The sequence below is a fragment of the Poromitra crassiceps genome (assembly GCF_964638095.1).
Source record: "Poromitra crassiceps genome assembly, chromosome: 7".
Lineage (NCBI taxonomy): Eukaryota > Metazoa > Chordata > Actinopteri > Beryciformes > Melamphaidae > Poromitra > Poromitra crassiceps.
In genome coordinates this window covers 21607747-21633831 of record NC_139628.1, presented here as the reverse complement: position 1 = coordinate 21633831, position 26085 = coordinate 21607747, and the positions used below count along the sequence as shown (strand labels likewise).

The 26085-nt window shown below is 45.2% G+C and overlaps 1 protein-coding gene across 1 annotated transcript; it reads left to right on the top strand.

Moving 5' to 3' along the window:
* Positions 1-265: 265 nt before the first annotated feature.
* On the top strand, positions 266-25941 carry LOC310779467 (Fc receptor-like protein 5; the record flags this gene model as incomplete). Its single annotated transcript, XM_083639999.1, has 6 exons — positions 266-296; positions 14558-14593; positions 15888-16154; positions 16923-17165; positions 21382-21441; positions 25877-25941. 6 exons carry the CDS (start codon positions 266-268, stop codon positions 25939-25941), a joined length of 702 nt encoding a protein of 233 aa, XP_083496125.1.
* Between the last annotated feature and the right edge of the window lie 144 nt (positions 25942-26085).

The following is a 26085-nucleotide window of genomic DNA, read 5'->3' as shown; positions in this document are numbered from 1 at the left end:
TGTGTGTGTGTGCGTGTGTGTGTGCGTGTGTGTGCGAGTGTGTGCGTGTGTGTGTGTGTGTGTGTGTGTGTGTGTGTGTGTGTGTGTGTGTGTGTGCGCATGCATGTGTGCGCATGTTGCTTGTGTGTGAGTGTGTTTGTGGAGGAAGGGGTCCTGCATTTCACACTTCTATACATCCTGTCAGAGAGCTTGTGAAAAAGCTGCGTTGGGGTGGGCTTGTGAACTGGTAAGATTCCATATTGATCTCATATCATCAAACTGTAGAATGGAGGTCACATCGCTACAATGGCTGCTCTGTAAGTAGAATCTGTGTGTGTGTGTGTGTGTGTGTGTGTGTGTGTGTGTGTGTGTTAACGTTGACATTTTAAAAGTTCATCCGCTGATGCTGAAGTTTCAGAATTTAACTTACTTAGTCACTTGTTGTTTTTTGTTTATTGTGGCGTCTTCACCATGGAAGACTACTCTTCCTGGGGTCCAGACATACAAATATAAGATTAAAAACCATTATCCAGCACACAAATATCTAAAAAGCATCACATAAAGCTGCCTGCTAGTCCATGGCATGGATCGTTTTAACATTCGTGGCCTCCTGTAGAGAAAATACGCACACGTTTACTGTTGGGGGTTGTTGCATGGACCGCAAATTCTCATTGACTTTCATTATAACATACTTTTTTGGGACCTCCAGCCATTGAAAAAGAAATGCACTCACATTATGTTTTTATTCTATCATCCTGGACCAAACACCTTTGACCTTGAAATGGAATTTTGTGGTTGGCTGAAAATTTGGGGGAATTACATGGCCTCAAAATCCATTGCATAGTTTTCCCATTGTTTTCAATGTTAATTTTGAACAAAAATATGTTTTTTAGCTATTTTTTAGGACCTCCAGCTTTTTCCCCCCACAAAGATTATTTCCCTGATGTTACACATCTCACCTCGAGTCAAGGCTTGTAATTACAAGTTTCTATTGTGTTTGGCTATTTCCCCCTATTCCCCCAGTTTTGACACAACAACTAATTACATGCAGTTTACATAAAATTTACAGGAAATTGATCTGTATGTCGAACATGGGAAAATATTAAAAAACAGAATTTTACAGTGCACACTACTAATTTGAAGCCTTTAGACCAGGATAGATGCTGGACTAAAGCTCATTTGTGTTTTTTGGGGAAAAAGTCCAAAACAGGCACTTTTTGCCTGTTTTGGACTGTTTACTGTACTTACTTACTTACTGTATTCACAGTGCTTTGGCGCATGACTCCATTAGCCAGTGGCGCTGCTCTTGAGGCAAGAGGAGGGCATCTGCTTAGGCTAGGAGATCCCCCCCCCGTGGGGGATCAGGAGTCACGACTCGTTGGTGGCGGACTGGGGAGGTGGGTGGGGCAAAACAACGCTCCGGAGGAGGGCTCAAGGGAGATGGACTGCTGTGAAGCTGCTGCTGTTATGATCGGCCAGAGAGAGAGAGGTGACGTAGAACCCTTGCTATATATATGAGAATTAACTGACGTCATATCTGACGTCATTACGGACGTCATACTAAGACTTTGACTGACCACGTCATACTAGAACTTGATTGACGTCAGGGGTGATCGGATTAGATTATGCACGAATGGCCTTCTGCTTGAACTATGGTCTAGAGACCTCACTTCAATCATGAGAGGCCAGTTCGTAGGATTTAACAAACTTTATTTAGCAATCGGCATGCATGGCAAATGCTTTGGCGCATGACTCCATTAGCCAGTGGCGCTGCTCTTGAGGCAAGAGGAGGGCATCTGCTTAGGCTAGGAGATCCCCCAAAAGGAAGATCTGATTACCGGAGGTTAATTGAGATCTGCGGGCACCGGTAGTTGATTGTACTTTTCTGGCCTTCGACCTTTTAACGACTTATGGCTACTTGCGGCTGGCGCTTCCCAACTCGGTCGGGCCTTCGATCTTGACCCCCCTACTTGCGTTGCGGCTGGCGCTTCCCAGCTTGGTCGGGCCTTGCGCGCCGCACGACTTGGCCTTCTGACTGACCCTGACTCTCTCTCTCGACTCTCTCTCTCCCCCAAAAATGATCCGGGAGATTTACTGCGCCTACTGGGCGCTGTGCTTTTCGGGGAGCCACCACCAACGAGACATTTTGGCACGGAGCCCGGGACACTGTTTGTTGCCATGCTCGCCGATTGAGGAAGGAGGGTTCTTTGGGCCGCGGTATGGCCGCCTGCTCCGGGCGGGTGTAGCTGGAGAGCTGATGAAGACCAGCTGGAGCGTCCTCTTGCGGTGCTGGATGACTTAGGGGTTGGTGACTTAGTGACTTAGGGGTTCCCAACTTGGCCTGGGTGACTTAGAGATTTCCCGACTGGGCGCTGGACTTGGATGACTTAGGGGTTGGTGACCCGACTTGGCCTGGGTGACTTAGTGGCTTCCCAACTTGGCGCTGGGGCCAGTCTGAGGCCTGAGCCTGATGTAGCGAGCCATGGGGAGTAGATTGTTTCCAGGAGTTAGGATGACTTAGGGGTTGGTGACTTAGTGACTTAGGGGTAGGTGACTTAGTGACTTAGGGGATGGCTTAGGGGTTGGTGACTTAGTGGCTTAGGGGATGACTTAGGGGTTGGTGACTTAGTGGCTTAGGGGATGACTTAGGGGTTGGTGACTTAGTGGCTTAGGGGGTGATTTAGGGGTTGGTGACTTAGTGGCTTGGGGGATGGCTTAGGGGTTGGTGACTTGGTGGCTTAGGGGCTGGTGACTTAGTGGCTTAGGGGGTGACTTAGGGGTTGGTAACTTAGTGGCTTGGGGGATGACTTAGGGGTTGGTGACTTGGTGGCTTAGGGGTTGGTGACTTAGTGGCTTAGGGGGTGACTTAGGGGTTGGTGACTTAGTGGCTTGGGGGATGAACTTAGGGGTTGGTGACTTGGTGGCTTAGGGGATGGCTTAGGGGTTGGTGACTTAGTGGCTTAGGGGGGTTGGTGACTTAGTGGCTTAGGGGGTGACTTAGGGGTTGGTGACTTAGTGGCTTGGGGGATGAACTTAGGGGTTGGTGACTTGGTGGCTTAGGGGATGGCTTAGGGGTTGGTGACTTAGTGGCTTAGGGGGGTTGGTGACTTAGTGGCTTAGGGGATGACTTAGGGGTTGGTGACTTAGTGGCTTAGGGGTGACTTAGGGGTTGGTGACTTAGTGGCTTAGGGGATGGCTTAGGGGTTGGTGACTTGGTGGCTTAGGGGATGGCTTAGGGGTTGGTGACTTAGTGGCTTAGGGGATGGCTTAGGGGTTGGTGACTTAGTGGCTTAGGGGATGACTTAGGGGTTGGTGACTTAGTGGCTTAGGGGATGACTTAGGGGTTGGTGACTTAGTGGCTTAGGGGGTGACTTAGGGGTTGGTGACTTAGTGGCTTGGGGGATGACTTAGGGGTTGGTGACTTGGTGGCTTAGGGGTTGGTGACTTAGTGGCTTAGTGGATGACTTAGGGGTTGGTGACTTGGTGGCTTAGGGGTTGGTGACTTAGTGGCTTAGGGGTTCCCAGCTTGGCCTCGGTGACTTAGTGACTTCCCGACTTGGCGCTGGACTTGGATGACTTAGGGTTGGTGACTTAGTGGCTTAGGGGATGACTTAGGGGTTGGTGACTTAGTGGCTTAGGGGATGACTTAGGGGTTGGTGACCTGGTGGCTTAGGGGATGACTTAGGGGTTGGTGACTTAGTGGCTTAGGGGTTCCCGGCTTGGCCCTTTTTTGTGTTATTACTATTGTTATTAGTGGGCGTTTAAAGATGGGATGATCGGATCGCAGACCGGGTAGATTGTCGATCAACTCGCTTTATTTAATCAAACACGAGGGACACCTACAGTACATGTGGTGTTTTCAAAGCAATGTAAATCAATATTTCTTGTTTGGTGGGGGGCGGGTCCTTTGCGGGCAGCGGGAGCGGGGGTGGGCGCAGGAGTATGCTAACTAAATTGATGTCTCTGCCCTTCAAAATCTGGGATCTCAACCTGGGAGACACATCGGCACAGGGAGAAACAAAAGGCATACCAAATGAGATGGCGGGCGTGGCGGACGCCAGGGTGTTCATCTGGGCGGGTTGGGCGGTGGTGAGGAGCACGTCGGCTTGCTGCGTGGGCGGGGGCGGGATCGGCTGCTGCACTGGCTGGGCTGTGGCGAACGTGGGGGGAAAGGGGGGGGGGGGTTTCCAGGGCCCTCAGACGAGCATCCACTGATCTGCTAGCATCTAGCAGGGACAGCAGAATGGCTCTTGACGACCCCTGTCGGCTCGGCGGAGCTGCGAATGGTGCCGTTTCCGCTTCCGGGGCGGCGGCCTGGAGGTCAGTGCGGCCTGGAAGGACATGGCGTCTCGCGGTGGCCCCACGGCCTGTATTTCCCCGGCGTCTCCCCGCTCTCGGAGCGGCTGCCTCTGCTGATCGTCCGCGGCCTCTCGCACGTCCACGCCGAGCGGCCTCCCCCTCTGGCACGCTCGCACGCGTTCTTGGGCGACCGGGCGCACGCGGCACTTCGTCATCTGCTTTCCTTCCAAGGGCCGTCGCAGTGGCGTGCCCCGTGCCACGGGAACGCGCGCCGGGCCTTTTCATCGTGGCTGCGTTGGCGGCCTGTGGTCCGGCCGCTTCGCCAACGTCTTCATCAGACGTCTCGGAAAGCAAGAACGCACCGTGGCCGATCTGGAACGGGGTCTCGTTGGCTGAGCTGCTGTCGCTGTCCGTGGACTGCTCTGGCTCTGAGCTCGACATGCCGGGAATGGAGTGGGAAGCGTTGAGGAATATGCGGGGAATATCTGCGTTGGATTTCCACGGGTAGAGAAGGCTTGAGGGTGCTGATTCGGTCTCCGGATATGGTGCAAAACAACGCTCCGGAGGAGGGCTCAAGGGAGATGGACTGCTGTGAAGCTGCTGCTGTTATGATCGGCCAGAGAGAGAGAGGTGACGTAGAACCCTTGCTATATATATGAGAATTAACTGACGTCATATCTGACGTCATTACGGACGTCATACTAAGACTTTGACTGACCACGTCATACTAGAACTTGATTGACGTCAGGGGTGATCGGATTAGATTATGCACGAATGGCCTTCTGCTTGAACTATGGTCTAGAGACCTCACTTCAATCATGAGAGGCCAGTTCGTAGGATTTAACAAACTTTATTTAGCAATCGGCATGCATGGCAAATGCTTTGGCACATGACTCCATTAGCCAGTGGCGCTGCTCTTGAGGCAAGAGGAGGGCATCTGCTTAGGCTAGGAGATCCCCCAAAAGGAAGATCTGATTACCGGAGGTTAATTGAGATCTGCGGGCACCGGTAGTTGATTGTACTTTTCTGGCCTTCGACCTTTTAACGACTTATGGCTACTTGCGGCTGGCGCTTCCCAACTCGGTCGGGCCTTCGATCTTGACCCCCCTACTTGCGTTGCGGCTGGCGCTTCCCAGCTTGGTCGGGCCTTGCGCGCCGCACGACTTGGCCTTCTGACTGACCCTGACTCTCTCTCTCGACTCTCTCTCTCCCCCAAAAATGATCCGGGAGATTTACTGCGCCTACTGGGCGCTGTGCTTTTCGGGGAGCCACCACCAACGAGACATTTTGGCACGGAGCCCGGGACACTGTTTGTTGCCATGCTCGCCGATTGAGGAAGGAGGGTTCTTTGGGCCGCGGTATGGCCGCCTGCTCCGGGCGGGTGTAGCTGGAGAGCTGATGAAGACCAGCTGGAGCGTCCTCTTGCGGTGCTGGATGACTTAGGGGTTGGTGACTTAGTGACTTAGGGGTTCCCAACTTGGCCTGGGTGACTTAGAGATTTCCCGACTGGGCGCTGGACTTGGATGACTTAGGGGTTGGTGACCCGACTTGGCCTGGGTGACTTAGTGGCTTCCCAACTTGGCGCTGGGGCCAGTCTGAGGCCTGAGCCTGATGTAGCGAGCCATGGGGAGTAGATTGTTTCCAGGAGTTAGGATGACTTAGGGGTTGGTGACTTAGTGACTTAGGGGTAGGTGACTTAGTGACTTAGGGCATGGCTTAGGGGTTGGTGACTTAGTGGCTTAGGGGATGACTTAGGGGTTGGTGACTTAGTGGCTTAGGGGATGACTTAGGGGTTGGTGACTTAGTGGCTTAGGGGGTGATTTAGGGGTTGGTGACTTAGTGGCTTGGGGGATGGCTTAGGGGTTGGTGACTTGGTGGCTTAGGGGCTGGTGACTTAGTGGCTTAGGGGGTGACTTAGGGGTTGGTGACTTAGTGGCTTGGGGGATGACTTAGGGGTTGGTGACTTGGTGGCTTAGGGGTTGGTGACTTAGTGGCTTAGGGGGTCACTTAGGGGTTGGTGACTTAGTGGCTTGGGGGATGAACTTAGGGGTTGGTGACTTGGTGGCTTAGGGGATGGCTTAGGGGTTGGTGACTTAGTGGCTTAGGGGGGTTGGTGACTTAGTGGCTTAGGGGGTGACTTAGGGGTTGGTGACTTAGTGGCTTGGGGGATGAACTTAGGGGTTGGTGACTTGGTGGCTTAGGGGATGGCTTAGGGGTTGGTGACTTAGTGGCTTAGGGGGGTTGGTGACTTAGTGGCTTAGGGGATGACTTAGGGGTTGGTGACTTAGTGGCTTAGGGGTGACTTAGGGGTTGGTGACTTAGTGGCTTAGGGGATGGCTTAGGGGTTGGTGACTTGGTGGCTTAGGGGATGGCTTAGGGGTTGGTGACTTAGTGGCTTAGGGGATGGCTTAGGGGTTGGTGACTTAGTGGCTTAGGGGATGACTTAGGGGTTGGTGACTTAGTGGCTTAGGGGATGACTTAGGGGTTGGTGACTTAGTGGCTTAGGGGGTGACTTAGGGGTTGGTGACTTAGTGGCTTGGGGGATGACTTAGGGGTTGGTGACTTGGTGGCTTAGGGGTTGGTGACTTAGTGGCTTAGTGGATGACTTAGGGGTTGGTGACTTGGTGGCTTAGGGGTTGGTGACTTAGTGGCTTAGGGGTTCCCAGCTTGGCCTCGGTGACTTAGTGACTTCCCGACTTGGCGCTGGACTTGGATGACTTAGGGTTGGTGACTTAGTGGCTTAGGGGATGACTTAGGGGTTGGTGACTTAGTGGCTTAGGGGATGACTTAGGGGTTGGTGACCTGGTGGCTTAGGGGATGACTTAGGGGTTGGTGACTTAGTGGCTTAGGGGTTCCCGGCTTGGCCCTTTTTTGTGTTATTACTATTGTTATTAGTGGGCGTTTAAAGATGGGATGATCGGATCGCAGACCGGGTAGATTGTCGATCAACTCGCTTTATTTAATCAAACACGAGGGACACCTACAGTACATGTGGTGTTTTCAAAGCAATGTAAATCAATATTTCTTGTTTGGTGGGGGGCGGGTCCTTTGCGGGCAGCGGGAGCGGGGGTGGGCGCAGGAGTATGCTAACTAAATTGATGTCTCTGCCCTTCAAAATCTGGGATCTCAACCTGGGAGACACATCGGCACAGGGAGAAACAAAAGGCATACCAAATGAGATGGCGGGCGTGGCGGACGCCAGGGTGTTCATCTGGGCGGGTTGGGCGGTGGTGAGGAGCACGTCGGCTTGCTGCGTGGGCGGGGGCGGGATCGGCTGCTGCACTGGCTGGGCTGTGGCGAACGTGGGGGGAAAGGGGGGGGGGGTTTCCAGGGCCCTCAGACGAGCATCCACTGATCTGCTAGCATCTAGCAGGGACAGCAGAATGGCTCTTGACGACCCCTGTCGGGTCGGCGGAGCTGCGAATGGTGCCGTTTCCGCTTCCGGGGCGGCGGCCTGGAGGTCAGTGCGGCCTGGAAGGACATGGCGTCTCGCGGTGGCCCCACGGCCTGTATTTCCCCGGCGTCTCCCCGCTCTCGGAGCGGCTGCCTCTGCTGATCGTCCGCGGCCTCTCGCACGTCCACGACGAGCGGCCTCCCCCTCTGGCACGCTCGCACGCGTTCTTGGGCGACCGGGCGCACGCGGCACTTTGTCATCTGCTTTCCTTCCAAGGGCCGTCGCAGTGGCGTGCCCCGTGCCACGGGAACGCGCGCCGGGCCTTTTCATCGTGGCTGCGTTGGCGGCCTGTGGTCCGGCCGCTTCGCCAACGTCTTCATCAGACGTCTCGGAAAGCAAGAACGCACCGTGGCCGATCTGGAACGGGGTCTCGTTGGCTGAGCTGCTGTCGCTGTCCGTGGACTGCTCTGGCTCGGAGCTCGACATGCCGGGAATGGAGTGGGAAGCGTTGAGGAATATGCGGGGAATATCTGCGTTGGATTTCCACGGGTAGAGAAGGCTTGAGGGTGCTGATTCGGTCTCCGGATATGGTGCAAAACAACGCTCCGGAGGAGGGCTCAAGGGAGATGGACTGCTGTGAAGCTGCTGCTGTTATGATCGGCCAGAGAGAGAGAGGTGACGTAGAACCCTTGCTATATATATGAGAATTAACTGACGTCATATCTGACGTCATTACGGACGTCATACTAAGACTTTGACTGACCACGTCATACTAGAACTTGATTGACGTCAGGGGTGATCGGATTAGATTATGCACGAATGGCCTTCTGCTTGAACTATGGTCTAGAGACCTCACTACTACTGGATAATATACAGTATTACAAATATTGCAAAATACATGATTATAAGTGCAAGTACCATTATAAAATACAAAATTACATAATACAAATTCAAATAGTATACTAAAAATCTGTATTAAATCATTGTAGAATCAGTTTATAATTTTCCTTGATGTACTTCTTAAATCCGTATTTACTTGAAGTTGTGAGATTTTGTGGAAGCCTGTTCCAGTATGTTATAGCTCTATAAATGACTGTTCTTTTTAATGCATTTGTTTTTGGCAAAAGTAGTGTGAACCGACATTTCAACACCTGCCTATACTCTCATGACTGTGCCTATCATTTGTGTACAACAGTTGTGCATATAAACAAGATGGTTTCTTTAAAATACAAATATTTCTAAAAGATAAAAGCAGACTGCATGCCAGTCTCTCCTTCACCATCATCCAGGACAGAGCAGCATGCATGCCCTCCACCCTGCTCCTCATCGAGCAGCGTAGAGCCAGGCGCGCAGCCCTGTTCTGGATCGACGAGCTGGAGTCTGCCGCTTGGAAGAGCTTGTTAACGCGATATCTGAGGAACGCCTTGACGGAATTGCATCAAATTTTCCTTAAACATCCACTTAGGCTCAAGGATGATCTGATTAGATTTTGGTGGTCAAAGGTCAAAGGTCAAGGTCACTGTGACTTCTCGAACGCCATTTTCAAGCTTGTTAACGTGATATCTCAGGAATGCCTTGACGGAATTGCATCAAATTTGCCTCAAACATCGCCTTGGACTCAAGCATGAACTGATTCGATTTTGGTGGTCAAAGGTCAAAGGCCAAGGTCACTGTGACCTCTCAAATGCCATTTTCAAGCTTGTTAATGCGATATCCCAGGAATGCCTTGACGGAATTTCATCAAATTTGCCTCAAACATCGACTTGGACTCAAGCATGAACTGATTAGATTTTGGTGGTCAAAGGTCAAGGTCACTGTGACCACTCGAACGCCATTTTCAAGCTTGTTTTTTTCTTTTTTCTTTTTTTTTTTTTTTCTTTACTTTTTTCAGCCTTTATTTTTTTTTTTTTTTTTTTTGAGCAGGGAGCATTGGCATTACAGTACAATAACCAGTGTAATTTTCTTTCTTTTTTTACATTGAAACATCGCAACCAACACATCTACCCTCCTTTGCCTCCCCACAACCCAGTCCCATTCCAACAGAAAAAATAAATAAAATTAGATAATAAAATAAAATAAAATGAGAATAATAATATACATACATACACATATTCATATGTATACGCATATACACACGTACATACAGTAAGAGGTAGTATAACAGTGAAAACAGTAATAACTCAAGTTGTCAAAGTTTATACTTGCAAGCATCTGGGTCAAATTGGCCTATTTCGGTTTCATGAGGCCAGAAGAACACTGCGCGGCTGTGAGTGCGGTGGGCAGGCAGCAAGGTATTCGTCCATCCCTGGGAGGGCCAAGGCCCTTGTTCTATGGAGCCACGTCGTCTGGGGGAAGGCTATCTACATATTCGATCAGCGGTCTCCAATGTGAATAAAATTTGTCAGAGGAGCCCCGCAGGGTGAATTTAATTTTTTCCAATTTAAGCAAAAATAAAGTGTCTTCAAGCCAAGCTTTAAATGAAGGTGGCTGAGAGGATTTCCAAAGAAAAAGAATCCTCCTACGGGCAATTAACGAGGCAAAAGCAATAACATTGGATTGGGTGACCGACATATCGAGCTCATCCGGTGGTCTACCAAAGATTGCAATATGAGGGGATGGACAGATTCTCACCTTCAGAATGTCCGAACACATATTAAAAAAGGAATGCCAGAAACCAGATAGTTTGGGACAAGTCCAAAACATATGAGTCAAGTTACAAGGTGCTTGTGAGCATCTATCACATTCATCAACCACTTTATCTGGGTAGAATTTAGCCAGTTTGGCCTTACTATAGTGAAGTCTGTGTACTACTTTAAACTGTATCAGGCTAAGTCTGGCAGAACTAGAAGAGGAGTTGACGCCTCGCAAGGCTTCCTCCCAGAAGTTGTCTGAGAAGGACGTCTGCAGTTCACTTTCCCAGCTCTCTCTGCTTTTATTGATGGCCACCACATTCACTGGAGAGAGGAGATCATAGAAATAGGAGACATGGCCCCTGGATAGAACGTCTGCCTTAAGCAGTAGATCTATTCCACTGGGGGACGGGATTTGAGGAAACAGAGGGGAGTGGGTTCTACCAAAGTTTCGAAGATGAAGTATGAAGTATGAAGTTGGTCGAAGCTGGCAAACACACCGTCTATATACAGGTCTCCCAGGCGGCGGAGACCTCTTCCCTCTAAAAGTGAATAGTAAGCGTCTGACTTAGCAGGCAGAAATAGGTGGTTGTTGCAAGAAGACCAACCAAAATGACGCCTGACCTGTGCCCAGATCTTAAGAGAGCTTATCACGATGGGATTAGAAGTGAACTGTGAGAAAGATACGGGTAGGGTGCTACAAGCTTGTTAACGCAATATCTCAGGAATGCCTTGACAGAGTTTCATCAAATTTGCCTCAAACATCGACTTGGACTCAAGGATGAACTGATTCGATTTTCGTGGTCAAAGGTTAAGGTCACTGTGACCTCACGAATGCCATTCCCAAGTTCGTTAAAGCGATATCTCAAGAACGGCTTGATGGAATTTCTGCCAATTTGACTCAAACGTCGACTTGGGCGCAAGGATGAACGGATTACATTTTGGTGATCAAAGGTCAAGGTCACTGTGACCTCTCCAAAGCCACTTTCAAGCTTGTTAACGCCATATCTCAGGAATGCCTTGACGGAATGTAATCAAATTTGCCTCAAACATTAATTTGGCCTCAAGGATGAACTGATTACATTTTGGTGGTCAAACTTCAAGGTCACTGTGACCTCACGAACGCCATTCCCAAGTTCGTTAACGCAATATCTCAAGAACAGCTTGATAGAATTTCTTCTGATTTGGCTCAAACATAGACTTGGACGCAAGGATGAACTGATTCCATTTTGGTGATCAAAGGTCAAAGGTCAAGGTCACTGTGACCTCTCGAATGCCATTTTCAAGCTTATTAACGCGATATCTCAGGAATGTCTTGATGGAATTTCTTCAAATTTGCCTCAAACGTCCACTTGGACTCAAGGATGAACTGATTACATTTTGGTGGTCAAAGTTCAAGGTCACTGTGACCTCACACACCCAATTTCCAAGCTCTGTAACGCAACATCTCAGGAGCGCCTTGACGGAATTTCTTCCAATTTGCCTCAAATGGCGATTTGGACTCAAGAATGAACTAATGGCGGAGGCATAAGTCCGCTTTGCGGTCATTCTAGTTTGAGCCTATTATCAGACTTTTTGTTTTAGAGATATTCAATCTTAGCTTATTTCCTATAATACCCATTCAGAAATTAGCATCAACTCATCTTGTATCGTTCATTCAGTTTATCTATGTTCTCTGCAAATGTAGAAACTGTTGTGTCCTCCGCATAAATTGTTGCATGTGCCTCCTTTAATACATGCGGCATGTCATTCACAAATATGGAGTACAGTAGAGGTCCGAGGCAGCTTCCCTGTGAAATGCCACACTGTAAAGTTTGAACATTAGACATTGTTCCATTAAAAAGAACGCTCTGTTTCCTATTGCATAGATGTATGGTCATAAAAGTCATCGCTGTTTCTTTGAAACCATAGGCCGATAGTTTAGAAAGTAAAAGTTCATGATCAATTATATGGCATGGTGGCTCAGTGGTTAGCGCTGTTGCCTCACAGCAAGAAGGTCCTGGGTTCGAACCACGGTCCGTCCCAGGTCCTTTCTGTGTGGAGTTTGCATGTTCTCCCCATGTTTGTGTGGGTTTTCTCTGGGTGCTCCAGTTTCCTCCCACCATCAAAGACATGTATGTTAGGGTTGATACTCCTGCCGGTGCACCTGACCAAGGCAATGGCGAAAGAGCTGGGGTTGGTCCCCGGGCGCTGCGCTGCGGCTGCCCACTGCTCCTAGTTCTAGGAAGGTTCCTAGTAGAGGATGGGTGAAATGCAGAGGATGAATTTTCCCCATGGGGATAAATAAAAGGATAACTTATAACTAACTTATAACTTATCAAAGCCTGCACTGAAATCGAACTAACTGAGATGGCTCTGACCATTAACCTATTTAATTCAATTTGTTTTAAACACTCATCAGTTAATTGTGTTAACTCATTGAGTGCCAATGACGACTATAGTCGTCAATTCAAATAGTAACGTAGAGTGCCAATGACGACTAAAGTCGTCAATTGCGTTTTTTGACAGTGGGACGTGGATCAAAGCCTGATGCATCTCCTGTAAAAGTATGGGGGATTTTGAAGGTGTAGAAGCTATTTTACGGACCCATTAGGTGGCGACAGTGCTCTCCGGATTAGAGAAAGATGAGAAAAAAGAGTAGAAGAAGCCGTGTGGGGAAACGGAAATGCTGTAACGTTAGCTGTGCCTGTGAACAGCAGCCAACCTGTCCCACAATTGAGCCCCTCCGTCTCCGCTGCGATAGCCCGTCCACATGATTAGATGCCAGAAAAGGAGCACGACACCAGCGTCTTTCTGAAAAGCCAAATCATTCTCAGCTGGAAGCGCTGGGAGCCGGCGACAAAAACGGCAAAACGATGTGAAAATAGAGCTGGGTGTAGCGCACTTTGAAACATGCAGAGCAAACGTGCAGCAGAGAGCCACCAGAGACACTCCCACGGAGGAGTTTGCAGTTGAGGGGGGTGGGGCACGCAGGGCAGCATACAACACCGACCCAGACAGCAGGCTCGATGGACAGATTGGCAAACAAGCTAGAATACCTGATGCCCACCAACTGTAAATCAAGACCAGCAAGTAGGTGTAGGGTCTGCGCACGCAGGGGCCAGCGCTGCTGGTTGCAGCTAAAAAATATTATTTTGTCATCAAAATTCCTTTGTTTTCGCTGTTTTATTGAAGGAAATTATTTTTGAGGTGTCACTACATCAGAAAATATTAGCTTCAGAGTCAGTGATGTGCTTGAAATGCTTCATTTTACAAAAGGCTCATTATCTCAGCTTCTAGTTTGAAACGTCTGTTTTTGGTGAAATCAACCTATCTTCTCCGGCTGATAACTAAAGAATGGAAAATGATATCAATAAACTTTTTTTTGCTGATGATACAAGAGAGTCTCATCGTTCTTTGGGTGTGTTCGGTGTTTACATAGTAATATCACACAATATTCTGTGGGTCTTGAGTTATCACTGAAAACGATCTGAAAGGGCTGGCACTGGGAGCATCCGTTTTCCAAAAGTGGCTGGCACTCAATGAGTTAATGCTGTACAAGTCGAGTACCCCGGTTTATAAGCATGTTGGAAATCAGAGTTGATGCTATTATCTGAAAAATATTGCTGAATTTGTTGAAACATAATCTCCTCCATAACTTTGCACAGAGCTGGCAGAAAAACGGGCCTGCTGTTAGGCCCATCAAAAGGCAGTTGACTGTTTTTAGGTAAAGGAGTGACCTTTGCTACTTTCCAATGCTGTGGGTACACACCTTCAGTCATACATACATTACAAATGTGGCACATTGGCCTTGCTATAACCCTTGCTGACAGATAGAGTAGTTTGGTATCTAGATTGTCGTAAACCCACGATTTCTCACATTTTACTTTTAAGAGAAGTTGAAGAGAAGCTTTTTTGTTGAAGGAATGATACGTGATAGAAGTCAGAGATGTGGTCTGAGGTCAGAGCTGTTGAGCGGTTCAGTAGAGTAACTGTGTGCACATCCATCCTGTTTTTAGGCCAGGTGCCGGAAACATGTGAAGGTACTGTAGAAAGAGTGTATCCGAACACTGTAGCTCCCAGGCCCAATATCTAATAAAATGCAACGTTTCCAACCCAGTTTGAGTTGGAACACAAAACATATCTGAACTATGGAAGAATGACTGTATTTTTGCTCATGCACTGCACCCCTGTGGTGAGTTTCTCCATTTTCTCAAATAGAATTGTCTGACTGCGTGCAAAACCTCAAACCAACCTGAGTCTCGTTTCTCTTCAGTGCTGACCGTGTTGCTGTGCTGCAGACCCACACAAGGTTGGTACAGTCCCAAACTGTTATGATGTTATGATGGGCCTGTAGGAAACCCTGATACAGAGCTCGTGTTTTGGGTCATTTTGGGGATTTGGAGAGAGTTTAGGCGTTTAGGCAGAGTAAAGGCCAGCTCAGATTACAAGATATTCCCCAACTTATCCCTGATCTTTCCCTCCCGAGAATCGGGGGAGATATATCAGGACCTGAGTCTTTGATCGTTACCAAAGTTCAGTATAGAGTATCTCTATCTACTAATGTGAGCTGTGGACAGGAGTGACCCTACTTAAAATATGAACTCTTTCATATTTATCCAATATATATATATATTTTTTTTTCAATAGTTGTGTCCAGAGCCATGTATATATTGTAGAAGAGTCGCGACATCTCCATTCACTCCAATGGACCAGTTTTTTACTCTCAAGAGTTCCAGGAAGTAAGGTCCTGGATTAAGCAGCGCTGTCGAGTTGCAGCTTTCTTTTTTTAAATCAAATTGTACATTATCAGCTTTATTTTAGCATTCAAAAGTTGCGCGAGACCCCTTTCTGGCTGTTCATTGGCTAACGAGTCACGCATTTTGGTCCTCCGCTGATGCCATCTCTCTCTCAATTGTTCTGGTTGTGTCCATATTTCTCAAGAGTGCAGAGAATCCTTACAGGTTGAGATGTGCTTTGTCCCATGATACTTTAAAACATATGGGTGCATTTCCCAAATGTCTTTGAACTGCCCACTACATGTATTAAAAAACACAGGTTCTTATATTCTGGTCAATAAATTCTGGTCATTCAAGTCAGAATCCAGTGAATCCTGTAGGCAAAAAAACTAAAACAGGCCCTTACTTCGTCTGAATTTTTATACAGTATTATACAGTAATACAGTATTATTGTTACGCCACCCAGAAAAATAAGAAGCGCCACAAAATAAACAAACTGAAGTGAAACTACCAAATTGAAATGCTGGAGCAGAAACACCAGCACAGACCATAACCTCCTTTGTAGAGACGTGGTTGTGGCTAAACATGCTGACCATGCTGAAGTGAGTTTAAAAAGAACTCTGTTGTTGCCATTTTAGGACATCCTCTCTGCCGCCTTTGTCATTCGATCCACTTTGTCCATTTTAGGGTTTGAAGTGGATATTGCACTAATCACTAAATCAATCTGAGTGAGTTTAGGGACTTGCGGTCATGTTAATAACCCATATGCAGAGGGTGTGTTTGGCTTTGTGTTTCAGACTTTAAGGGTCAAGTTTGGTCAAATGTGTAAAGGATCATCACTAACTTGTCCTTCCTGTCTCTCCTCAGCCTCCCTGACTGTGAGTCCAGACAGATCTCAGTTCTTTGAAGGAGACTTTGTCTCTCTGAGCTGTGAGGACGGCTCTGCTGGATGGACGGTGAGGAGGAATACAACCACCAGAGAAACAGTGTCTGGTGGTGAGTGTGGAGGTAACTGGGGGAAACACATAGGTTCTTCCTGTAACATCTTTCACGCATTCCCCGGGGACAGTGGAGTTTACTGGTGTGAGTCTAGAGAAGGAAACACCAGCGGCACCGTCAACATCACTGTCACTGGTAAGACCATATGACATTCACTCATGAATACATTCATTATAAATATCTATCTATCTATCTATCTATCTATCTATCTATCTATCTATCTATCTATCTATTCTGTGTCTAAATTATGTGAAAAAGAATTTGTTTTAAAAATGTGAAAATTAATGAAGATATTTAGCCTATATGTCAGAATGAGAAGCCAAATTATTTTATTCTGCCATATTGTTAGCACGTACAGGGAAATTGTCTTCGTGTAGAAGGTGCACACGTTACATGAGATATAAACAACACATAACACAATAAATATGCCTACATTTAAACATAAGATATGGACAGACTATTTACAGCCAAGTGTGGCAGAGTGCAAAGTTAGCAGGGCAAAGTGTCAAGTACAAGTACAAAGTTGGCAATAGTACAGTTTCCAGAGTTGACAATTTTAGCAGAATACCACGATACAAATAAGATTTAACAGGTTCTATTCACAGGTTATATGCATGAATTGCATTGCTTTGCACATGTTTAACTGCCAAGTGAGGTGGGAGGTGCAACATCAGTGCAGGAGCACATGTGCATTGTGTGTTAGTGTGTGTGTGACATGTGTTCAGGTAGCGTGAGGTTCTGGTTCTGATAGACTGGAACCTTGACGAGTGGAAGTCTTTGGAAAAGATGGTGACCAGAATGGGAGTGGTCCAGCATGGTGCTGTGATCCAGTCTGAGTCCACCAGCAGGATTGTTACTGAAGCTGTGTGTAAATGGCTTAAATCATTGTGTCTCTGTGTTCAGTTCGTGGCGTGATCCTGCAGAGTCCTATACTTCCTGTGAAGGAGGGAGCTGCTGTGACTCTGAACTGTACAACCGAGGACCCCTCCAACCTCCCAGCTGAGTTCTATAAAGATGGCCACCTCATCAGCACTGAGTCTACAAGACAGATGACCATCCACCACGTTTCCATGTCTGATGAAGGCATCTACAAGTGTCACATCTCTGGTCAGGGAGAGTCTCCACCCAGCTGGCTGGCTGTGAGAGGTGAAGATATCAAAGTTAATTAATCTACTTCGGTTTCTTTCCGATATTCATGTTATGGGGTTTCTGCACTCAAAAGTGGATGTGTGGAAACAATCATCTTACAGAAAAACTTTCAGGATTCAAGCATCTGTCATTGTCTTAGATGGTTATGATGGTGCTCTGCTAATGAAGTTGGAAACAGGTTGGGCTCTATTTTCCCACAGGCCTTAGGCGCAGAAACTGGCATTAAACGCAAAAAAACACGCCTTGCGCCTGCCTCGGGAAGATAGCAACATGGTTTTAGGCGACGAAATGCGCTGTAGGCCAAACAGGCGTGGCGCAGTGCCAGAACAGGCCAGAATGGGCGTTTCGGCCTTAAATACTGGCCTAACGATATCTTCCCCCCTGGCGTTAATTTAGCGCTTTGCGCTTTTGAAAACCAGGCCTTATTCAGTGCGCCGCGGATATTCCACGCACAGCTCTCCTCTGCCGATCTCACACTTTCTCCCCCTCTCTCTCTCTCTCTCTCACTCCCTCGTTCAGACAGGCACAAGTCCGATAGAGAAAATTAGTTGTTGTACCGTACGTAGTATAACAACATGACAGTTTTTTACAACATGACAGTTTTGAGCCCGTGACATTCAGAGGCTGTTGCATCATCCTACCTGTGCAGTGGGGGAGAAGAAAAGGCAAGAGAAAACGAGATCATTCTGGCCAAACAAATGTTCACTGCCTGGCTTCCAAAGCCACAAATGTGAAATCTCCCAGCATGCATTGGGCTAATACATTTTGTTAATAAATAGCAACCAAATGAGCCGAAATAGATAGAAAGGTAGATCTAAATAATGTGTAATGTTAACACAACCTGCAATTGTAGAACATTTCAATATTGGACCAAATAAAACATCGAAATCAAAACACAACCCTATGTGAAACATATATGTCATATTGAGGCTATATATATCCCTTGCAGATTTAACGTGATTTAGATGAGTGACAGTGTTAGCGGTTCTACTGTCATGTCCTACTGTAATGTCCGCTCCAATAAATTGGCCGTACTTCACATTTTAGTTTTACAATAAAAACACATTTATGCAATGACTTTACATAATGTAGGCTATATTTATGTGCATCATCCTACCTGTGCAGCAGGGGAGAAGAAAAGGTAGCAAAACGATATCATTCTGGACAAACTTTCACCAATCTAATCTCATCATAGGGATAGGCTATATTTTTCTAGCTGATGCGTTTAGAACATTCTTTTCACTTTGAAAGAATACTATAGTGTAGCGTATTTACATGCTTGCAGTATTTAAACTGCAGTTAGATTGGTTTGAGAAGGATAATAATATGGAATAATAGCCTATATATGGAGACAGACAGAGGGGATAAAAGGGAGGGGGGGGAGATCAGAAATCTGTACAAGGTACAGTATGTATGTATGTAATATCCAAAACTGTACTGTTTGTACAGAATGTATTTTTTACACAGAATGTAAATTTTGTATGTGATTGAAACTATGCAAATTGTTTGATGTCTTGAAACTATGCAAGTTGTTTGACCCCAGGAAGAATAGCTGCAGCTCTGCTGTAGCTAATGGGGATCTTAAATAAAGACAAAGACAAAGAGCCCTCGGCTTTTCTGAAGCCGGACTGGATCACTCCGTGGAATTGGAGCTTAAAAGTGAAGCTTGTGATTCGTTTACTGCACTTCCCCAATGAGCAGATTGTGCATAATTTTACACTTAAAAGGCATGGTTATAATGCTTAAGGCCGTGTGTAGCGCCAACACCAAAATATCGAGTGCGCTGGTCCACACCCACTAATCTGGGCTGTGCCTGGCACTAAGGGCAGTTTATAGGCCGATGCAACGATAGAGCCCGTTATGTTTTGATCTCTTAGCAAGACATCTCAAAAGGTAACAGTCCAAAGACATGCAAGTCGGGTTTGAAGACTCGATATTGGCATAGGCATTAAAGTGTTTGTGTAGTATATTAAGTTATATTAATGATGTAGTATGAAGTATGTGTGTGTCTACGGCTCTCCCCAGATCGGCAGAGGGGGTGGGGCAGCGAGCGGGGCAGCAGGGGGAATTGGCCAAGTACAATTGGGGAGAAAATGGGGGAAAAGATCAGAAAAAAAAAAAAAAAAAAATCTATATACAGTATATATGTATGTATATACCGTATATATACACACACACACACATGTGTGCATATATATATATATGGTAACCCTTTATTTTACAGGTACCCTAGTTACATAACTATTTGTAATTACACATGAACACCAAATGTAATTACACAGTATTTACCAATAGTTATAATTTAAGTTCATATGTAGTTACATTGTAACAGACCTGTAAAGTGGAGTGAGTCTGTTCAACTGTAGTTCATATGTAGTTACATGGTACCGACCTGTAAAGTGGAGTGAGTCAACTAAACTAGACTTACTCCACTTTACAGGTCAGGTACCATGTAACTACATATGAACTACAGTTGAATAGACTCACTCCAATTTAACGGTCCGGTACCATGTAACTACATAATGAACTACAGTTGAATAGACTCACTCCACGTTACAGGTCCGGTACCATGTAACTACATATGAACTACATGTGACCAGGTCAATATACTCGACAACGCCACCTGGGGAGTTGCACCCCAGGAATACCACTGACTTAAAACCAAATAGCACAGATTCAGTTACCAGGGAAGACAGAGACGTGTTTCTCCATAAAACCAAGAATTTATTTGATCAGAAATAAAAGGAGCTGCGGAACAAGGAGTTATGCATGTAATAACAGTCATAAACTGATTATAGAACGTTATATTTATTACAGCACAAACTCTTTTTAATCATTTCCCAAAGTGGGATTAACAATGAACAATGGATAGAAACTAGCACAAGGAACGGAGCATAAATAAAAGTGTAACGCTGCAGTAGGTGAGGGCCAATGTAGTTAAGAGGTAGATAAATAGGCAGAGCCCAGGGGGTGCAATTCTCACACTAGGGAACACAGCAAAAACACAACCCACGGCAAACTTAACCACGGCAGAGAAAACTAGGGTGTTCAGCGTGCAGTGAGGGGAAAGCTAACCCCTAACTTGTTGGCACTCACTCCACTGTAGGTCACTAGAGGAAGAGCTCCTAAAAGACAAACACCAGTTGGTTTACAACAAGGCCACAACAAGGAAATGCAATAATATAGTAACCATGATAATTTCTAATATAGGCAAAACAGCAGCATGGCAGAACCAGATATAACTGAGCTGACCACAGTCATACGCACAGGGAGTGGCAACCGCCAAACGAGCAGAGGGCCACCAGCCAAGGACTACAACAAATTAACAAAATACAAACATTGTAGCATGACTAAGTCACAGTCACAGTTGCATTACAGATTGATATTGAGATTAAACAGTACCTCACTGCAACAGATGTACTACCAACGAGGCAGGAGCATGGGCACAATCAGCAGGAGGCTGCAGAAACAACAAGCATTAGAACACCAATAAAACACATTAAACATGAACTGTCAGTTGTAGCAGTCTACATACCAAGGGTAATGACCCAGTGCAGCCAGGAGAATGGGGGTTCTGTGAGCAGAAGCAACGCTAATGCAGCTCCAGACCAACTCCTATTTATAGCACCTGGTGCCCATCAAATTGGATGATTGGTGTTACATGATTGGTGTTGCCATATAAGGGCTTTCCTGTTACCCATATATGGCACGCAGTGCAGAGAAGTGGGGGCTGCCATATAAGGGCTTTCCTGTTACCATATATGGCATGCAGTGCAGAGAAGTGGAGGCTGCCTCCCCCTGTCAGGCAGTCTTCCCTGTCACATACAGTTGAATAGACTCACTCCAATTTACAGGTCCGGTACCATGCAACTCTGAACTACAGGTTTGTTACAATGTAACTACATATGAACGTCATTTATAACTATTGGTAATTACTATGTAATTACATTTGGTGTTCATGTGTAATTACAAATAGTTCCTATGTAACTAGGGTACCTGTAAAATAAAGGGTTACCGAAATGGGTATGTGTTTCCCACAGAGACCAAGTCAGCAGTCATCTGTGCTGATTAACCAGTGATTTAAATTATTTTAGTGCTTTTAATTATTATTTCTTGTTGTTTGTTTCAGTAAGTCCAACAACTACGCCTGCTACTTCCTCCAATCCTCCCTCCTCTTCCTCTCCTCTCCTCCTGTTGTGGTGTCTTATACCAGTCTGTGGTCTGGTTGTACTGGTTCTGATGGTGGGGTGGTACGTCCAGAGGAAATCTAAAGGTAAGACAGACCTTTTTACAGTGAACTCTTCTCTTTTGGGCTTACTTGTACAAGTACTTTGACATTTACTTTGATATTACAATAGCATCATTATAGGCTACTTCTTCTTCTTCCAAGGAAATCTAATTTCCCATCCATGAAAAGAAACCAAACTTTGCACATAGGTCCAGGCTCATGCCAAACTCCCTCAACTGGCTTTGGGGGTCAATAGTCCTGAAGAAGGTTACAGCAACTGTCTAAAGTTCTAAACTTTGAAAATTCATAACAAATAAGTCGTACGTGTTAAGGCTTCCAACTTTCAACAAATATAGGCCCAAGTGAACAGAAATGTTCAGATGCTTGAATTGGCAGGAATTATGAAGTCCATCATGCTGTTTTTCTTAAAAGGTGTAAAAGTAATTAAACCATTAATTATCTCCTCCCACATTTGTTGTTCAATTGACACCAAACTTACTACACTCCAGACACTGTCATCCACAAACGATCCAGCCAGGTTTTTTGAATTATCAAAATTTTGGCCCACAGTGGATCAAAAAGATTTCCTGTAAATTGTACTGTAAACAGCTATTGCAAATTCTCACTTTTTTATGTCCATGAAAGAAATTGACGTTTTGCTGTCACCGTAGATGTAAAAAACGTAATATTGTTTTACAGCATTTTGAATTCTGCCCTCATGTAAACTATTGCATTCCAGGTCCTGATGTAGGGGCGGGAGCTGATGACATCACATACAGTGACATCAGAATAACTGGTGACTTACAGTGGCCAATCAGACAAAGCAACGGTACTGTAGTATGGTGTGTGTGTGTGTGTGTGTGTGTGTGCCTTCAAGCATAATGTTAATTAAAAACTTTTCAACATGGGTTTTATTCATTTTCTTTAGTTTATCCATCTGCAATGAAGGTTTCAAAGAGAGGGAGAGACAGAGGGAGTTAAAAGAGAAGCCACAGGCTCAAATAACAAACGATTATGCTTGATTTATTACAATATCTAATATATATGTTATATTGCTGTGAAAACATCAAAAATTTTCCAACTACATTTATTTATTTATTTATTCATGTATTCATTCAAGTTTCTTGCAAATAACTACATTTTACAAAATTACATTTGAGCACATCATGATCGCCCAATAAAGAATGGGAAACGCAGAGCATTCTGGGGCAGACCCGCAATTATTGCAGGATACTGTTGTGTTACAGTGGAGGGTGGTAGCGACTAGCGAGCAGTGATTCAGGCTACTTATTTTTACTGAATGAGAACCTGTTGTGAATCATCAATACAACTATGTGAACCTATGTACTGCCCCACGAATTACGTCATGCAAAATATATCTATCTTCGGATGCTACTGCAAGACTAGTCCAAAAGCGAGCATAGTTTCAGCTCAGTACTAGGCAGTGGAACTCTCCATGCTCTCTTCTGTCCTCAAACGCATGTCGTCATCACTGCTTGATGTTGACTAATTTCTTCGTGCTGCGATGGTTTGCTTAGAACCTATTTCTGCAAAATTATGTTGCTTTGGTGTAAATATATTTGGGTGAATAATTCACCTGCAAACTGCGAATTATTGTGAATTTTCCTCATGTTATTTGTGATGATCTTGGTGTATATACCGGCCTTTATTCTTATTAGTAGTAGTAGCCTAGTTGTAGTAGTAGTACAGTAGAAATGGTATAGTAATAGTAGCAGTGTAGGCTTCAGCTCGACTATTGGGCTGGCCCTTTAGCTCAAGCGGTTAAGATGGTGGCGCTGCGCAGTGTATCGTCTGTCAAGCCAGAGCTCCCAAGTTCATAGCCGGCCTGACGCTACAGTAGCTAACAGCAGAAATAGCAATAGCATCAGTTGTGCTAGTTGAACTAATGTTACAGCAGTAGCAATAGGCTACAGTGTTTTATTACTATCATATATTTTCCAGACGGTGTTCCAGATCCAGTTCCCTCAGCAGTGGAAGTGAAAGGAGCCGGAGACGTTGCTTATGAACAAATCACCATCAAACCATACATCATGAGAGGTAGATCTCCTCTGCAGATTTATCACCAACCTGCTACGAAGCAGGTGTGCCTTCATCATGGAGGAACACCTTATCACTTACATCACATTACATATAGGCTATCAAACAGCTGATTGTATATTAGGTATACATTACATACATAGAATGCAGTATCATTAGCAAACATAGGTTATAGCATATTACATTCATACATGCATGTACATACTGTACATACATACATAGAAAAAAAATGCAGTGGACACATGTATTCTCAGTCACATAAATACTTTTATCCAGATTTTAATCATATTGATCTACATGTTTCTATCATCTTATTAATTGATTGTTTGATTAATTACTTTTTTTATTCGTTTCTGAGAATAAGGATTTAAGAGTTATTCCTGAAGTACTTGGTGGATCTCCTCTTCCCTCCACCATTTGGAATCTATGATGCACGGTATTGGTCTGAATATTAGACCGCCGGAAATACATCTGAAAAAGGGGGGTCGTCTTATGACCAGGGCCGTCTTATATCGGACCCATGGCGATATGACAAAGAGATTCAAAGATCATAATCAAATGGAATTGTAGAGAACACTTTGGCATTCTGCCATGTTGTTTGGGAGAGCATAAAAGGGTTTTATCATATTATACAGCACAATATCTAAATAAAAGTATCTTAAGTATTCTGATCTATGCCCTATAGACGCAAAACAGAAATTGGATCACTGGTCCATATGTTTTGGTCTTGTTTCCGTTTACAAGAATATTGGAGAGTTGGACTATATTGAAAAACTGACTGGTTTAGGCTGGCGTTTTGGAAATCTCTCAAGACAGACTTACGATTAACTGATGGGTTCCCAGATTGGTATTTCAGAGATGAATCTCTTATATGATCCTCAAGGAACAGTCAGAATCTTAGGTAGATTTTGTATTTAGATGGAAAAGTGCTGTACCAGTACCACTATGTTCAACTATGTGGCTGAAAGAGCTGTTGACTTTTGTTCCACCAAAAAAGATACTGTAGCCACATGAAGAAGAAACCCAGGGCATTTGACAAATTGTGGAGCAGATGTCTTGCATTCATGCAGGCAAAGAGACAGACTGAGACATAATGAAAAAAAATGAATGAATTTTTTACGTGCTCTTATCCCTTTTTATAACTATTAAATATTATTATTATTATTATTATTTTATAGTCATTATTACTTATATTATCTAAAAAAAAAGTTGTTTTTAATTTTTGAGATCTGTTCTATCTGTTCCCTGATATTTGTGGTGGGAGGGAGGGTGTGGGAGAGTATGCTTGATTCGGAAACCCCTGACCACACACACACACACACGCACGCACGCACACACGCAAGCACGCACGCACGCGCACACACACACACACACACACACACACACACACACACACACACACACACACACACACACACAACACACATTTTAATACCTTTATTTGTGTTCACATTTAGACAAAAAATCCTTGAACACAAACAATAATAGATGCACAATCAATGGGAAATCTTATAGTGACAGATGTATCTAGTCTGAATCTATGGATAAAGGAAACAGCGCCTCCTCCAAATGTGGCGACTGCCAATTATTGCAGAAATAGAGCAGAATTTGGCCAGAGCCTTGGCTCTCGGTCTGGGCAGTCCTGCCCTCTGCAGGCCACTTTCAAAACCTTGGTGATAAAAGCTTCTTCCAGACTGGAATCAAAAGCACACCCCACTTCCAAAATGGTGGCCTCTCTCCTCATTGACAACAACAACATCAGGTGTATTAGCTGTCAGATTTGAAAAGATGTCATATTCAGTATTACACAGTTTGAACATGGCAGTTGAAACACGGGAGTGTTTATGGATTTCAACAGAGGATGGAACTATGACCTTATGTCTTTAACTAATAGGTCAACAATTCTGTCATGTCTTGCAATATACATTCCCTTATATACAAAGCAACCATTCAGAATATGAGACATGGATTCAATTACTGGATTATGATCATGGTGCAGACAATGAGGAGAAAAAGTGTTAGGATACCAGAGAGAGAGATTGAGCCTGGTCGGAAGGACTTGTAATCTAGCTTTAACTGTAAAAATGACTAAGTCCTCATCAACTGCATGATTCTTAAATATTGAGTGTGAAACATTATGATCTGCAGCAGGGAGGCAAGCAAGCTTTCCCTGTCATTTTAAACCAGTCCAATGTTGTTGTTGTCTCTGTTGTTGTAAACTTACGAGGGACCTTCGTGTACTAGCTGGTGCTAGACACACACACACACACACACACACACACACACACACACACACACACACACACACACAATAGATTGAACAGAGTATTCAACAATGAAGGAATGTATTTTTCAGTATTTTAACAAGTTTTGGTTGAGGACTTTCTCTCCCACATGTCCACCTGTGTGCTTCTCTCCTTAGCTCCACCCACCGATGAGGGGCTGGATGATGACTATGAGGATGTCACCACTGAGCATCACTTCTGAGATGAATGGAGGAGAGGCAGAGAGAGGAAGGACAGTTGCTACAAACATGAATAACTTTTATGACTTTTGAATCGTAAATGCGTTTTTTTAAACGTGACTTTTAGAAAGTTATGAAGTTATGACGCTCATGAAGATTATCCTGCT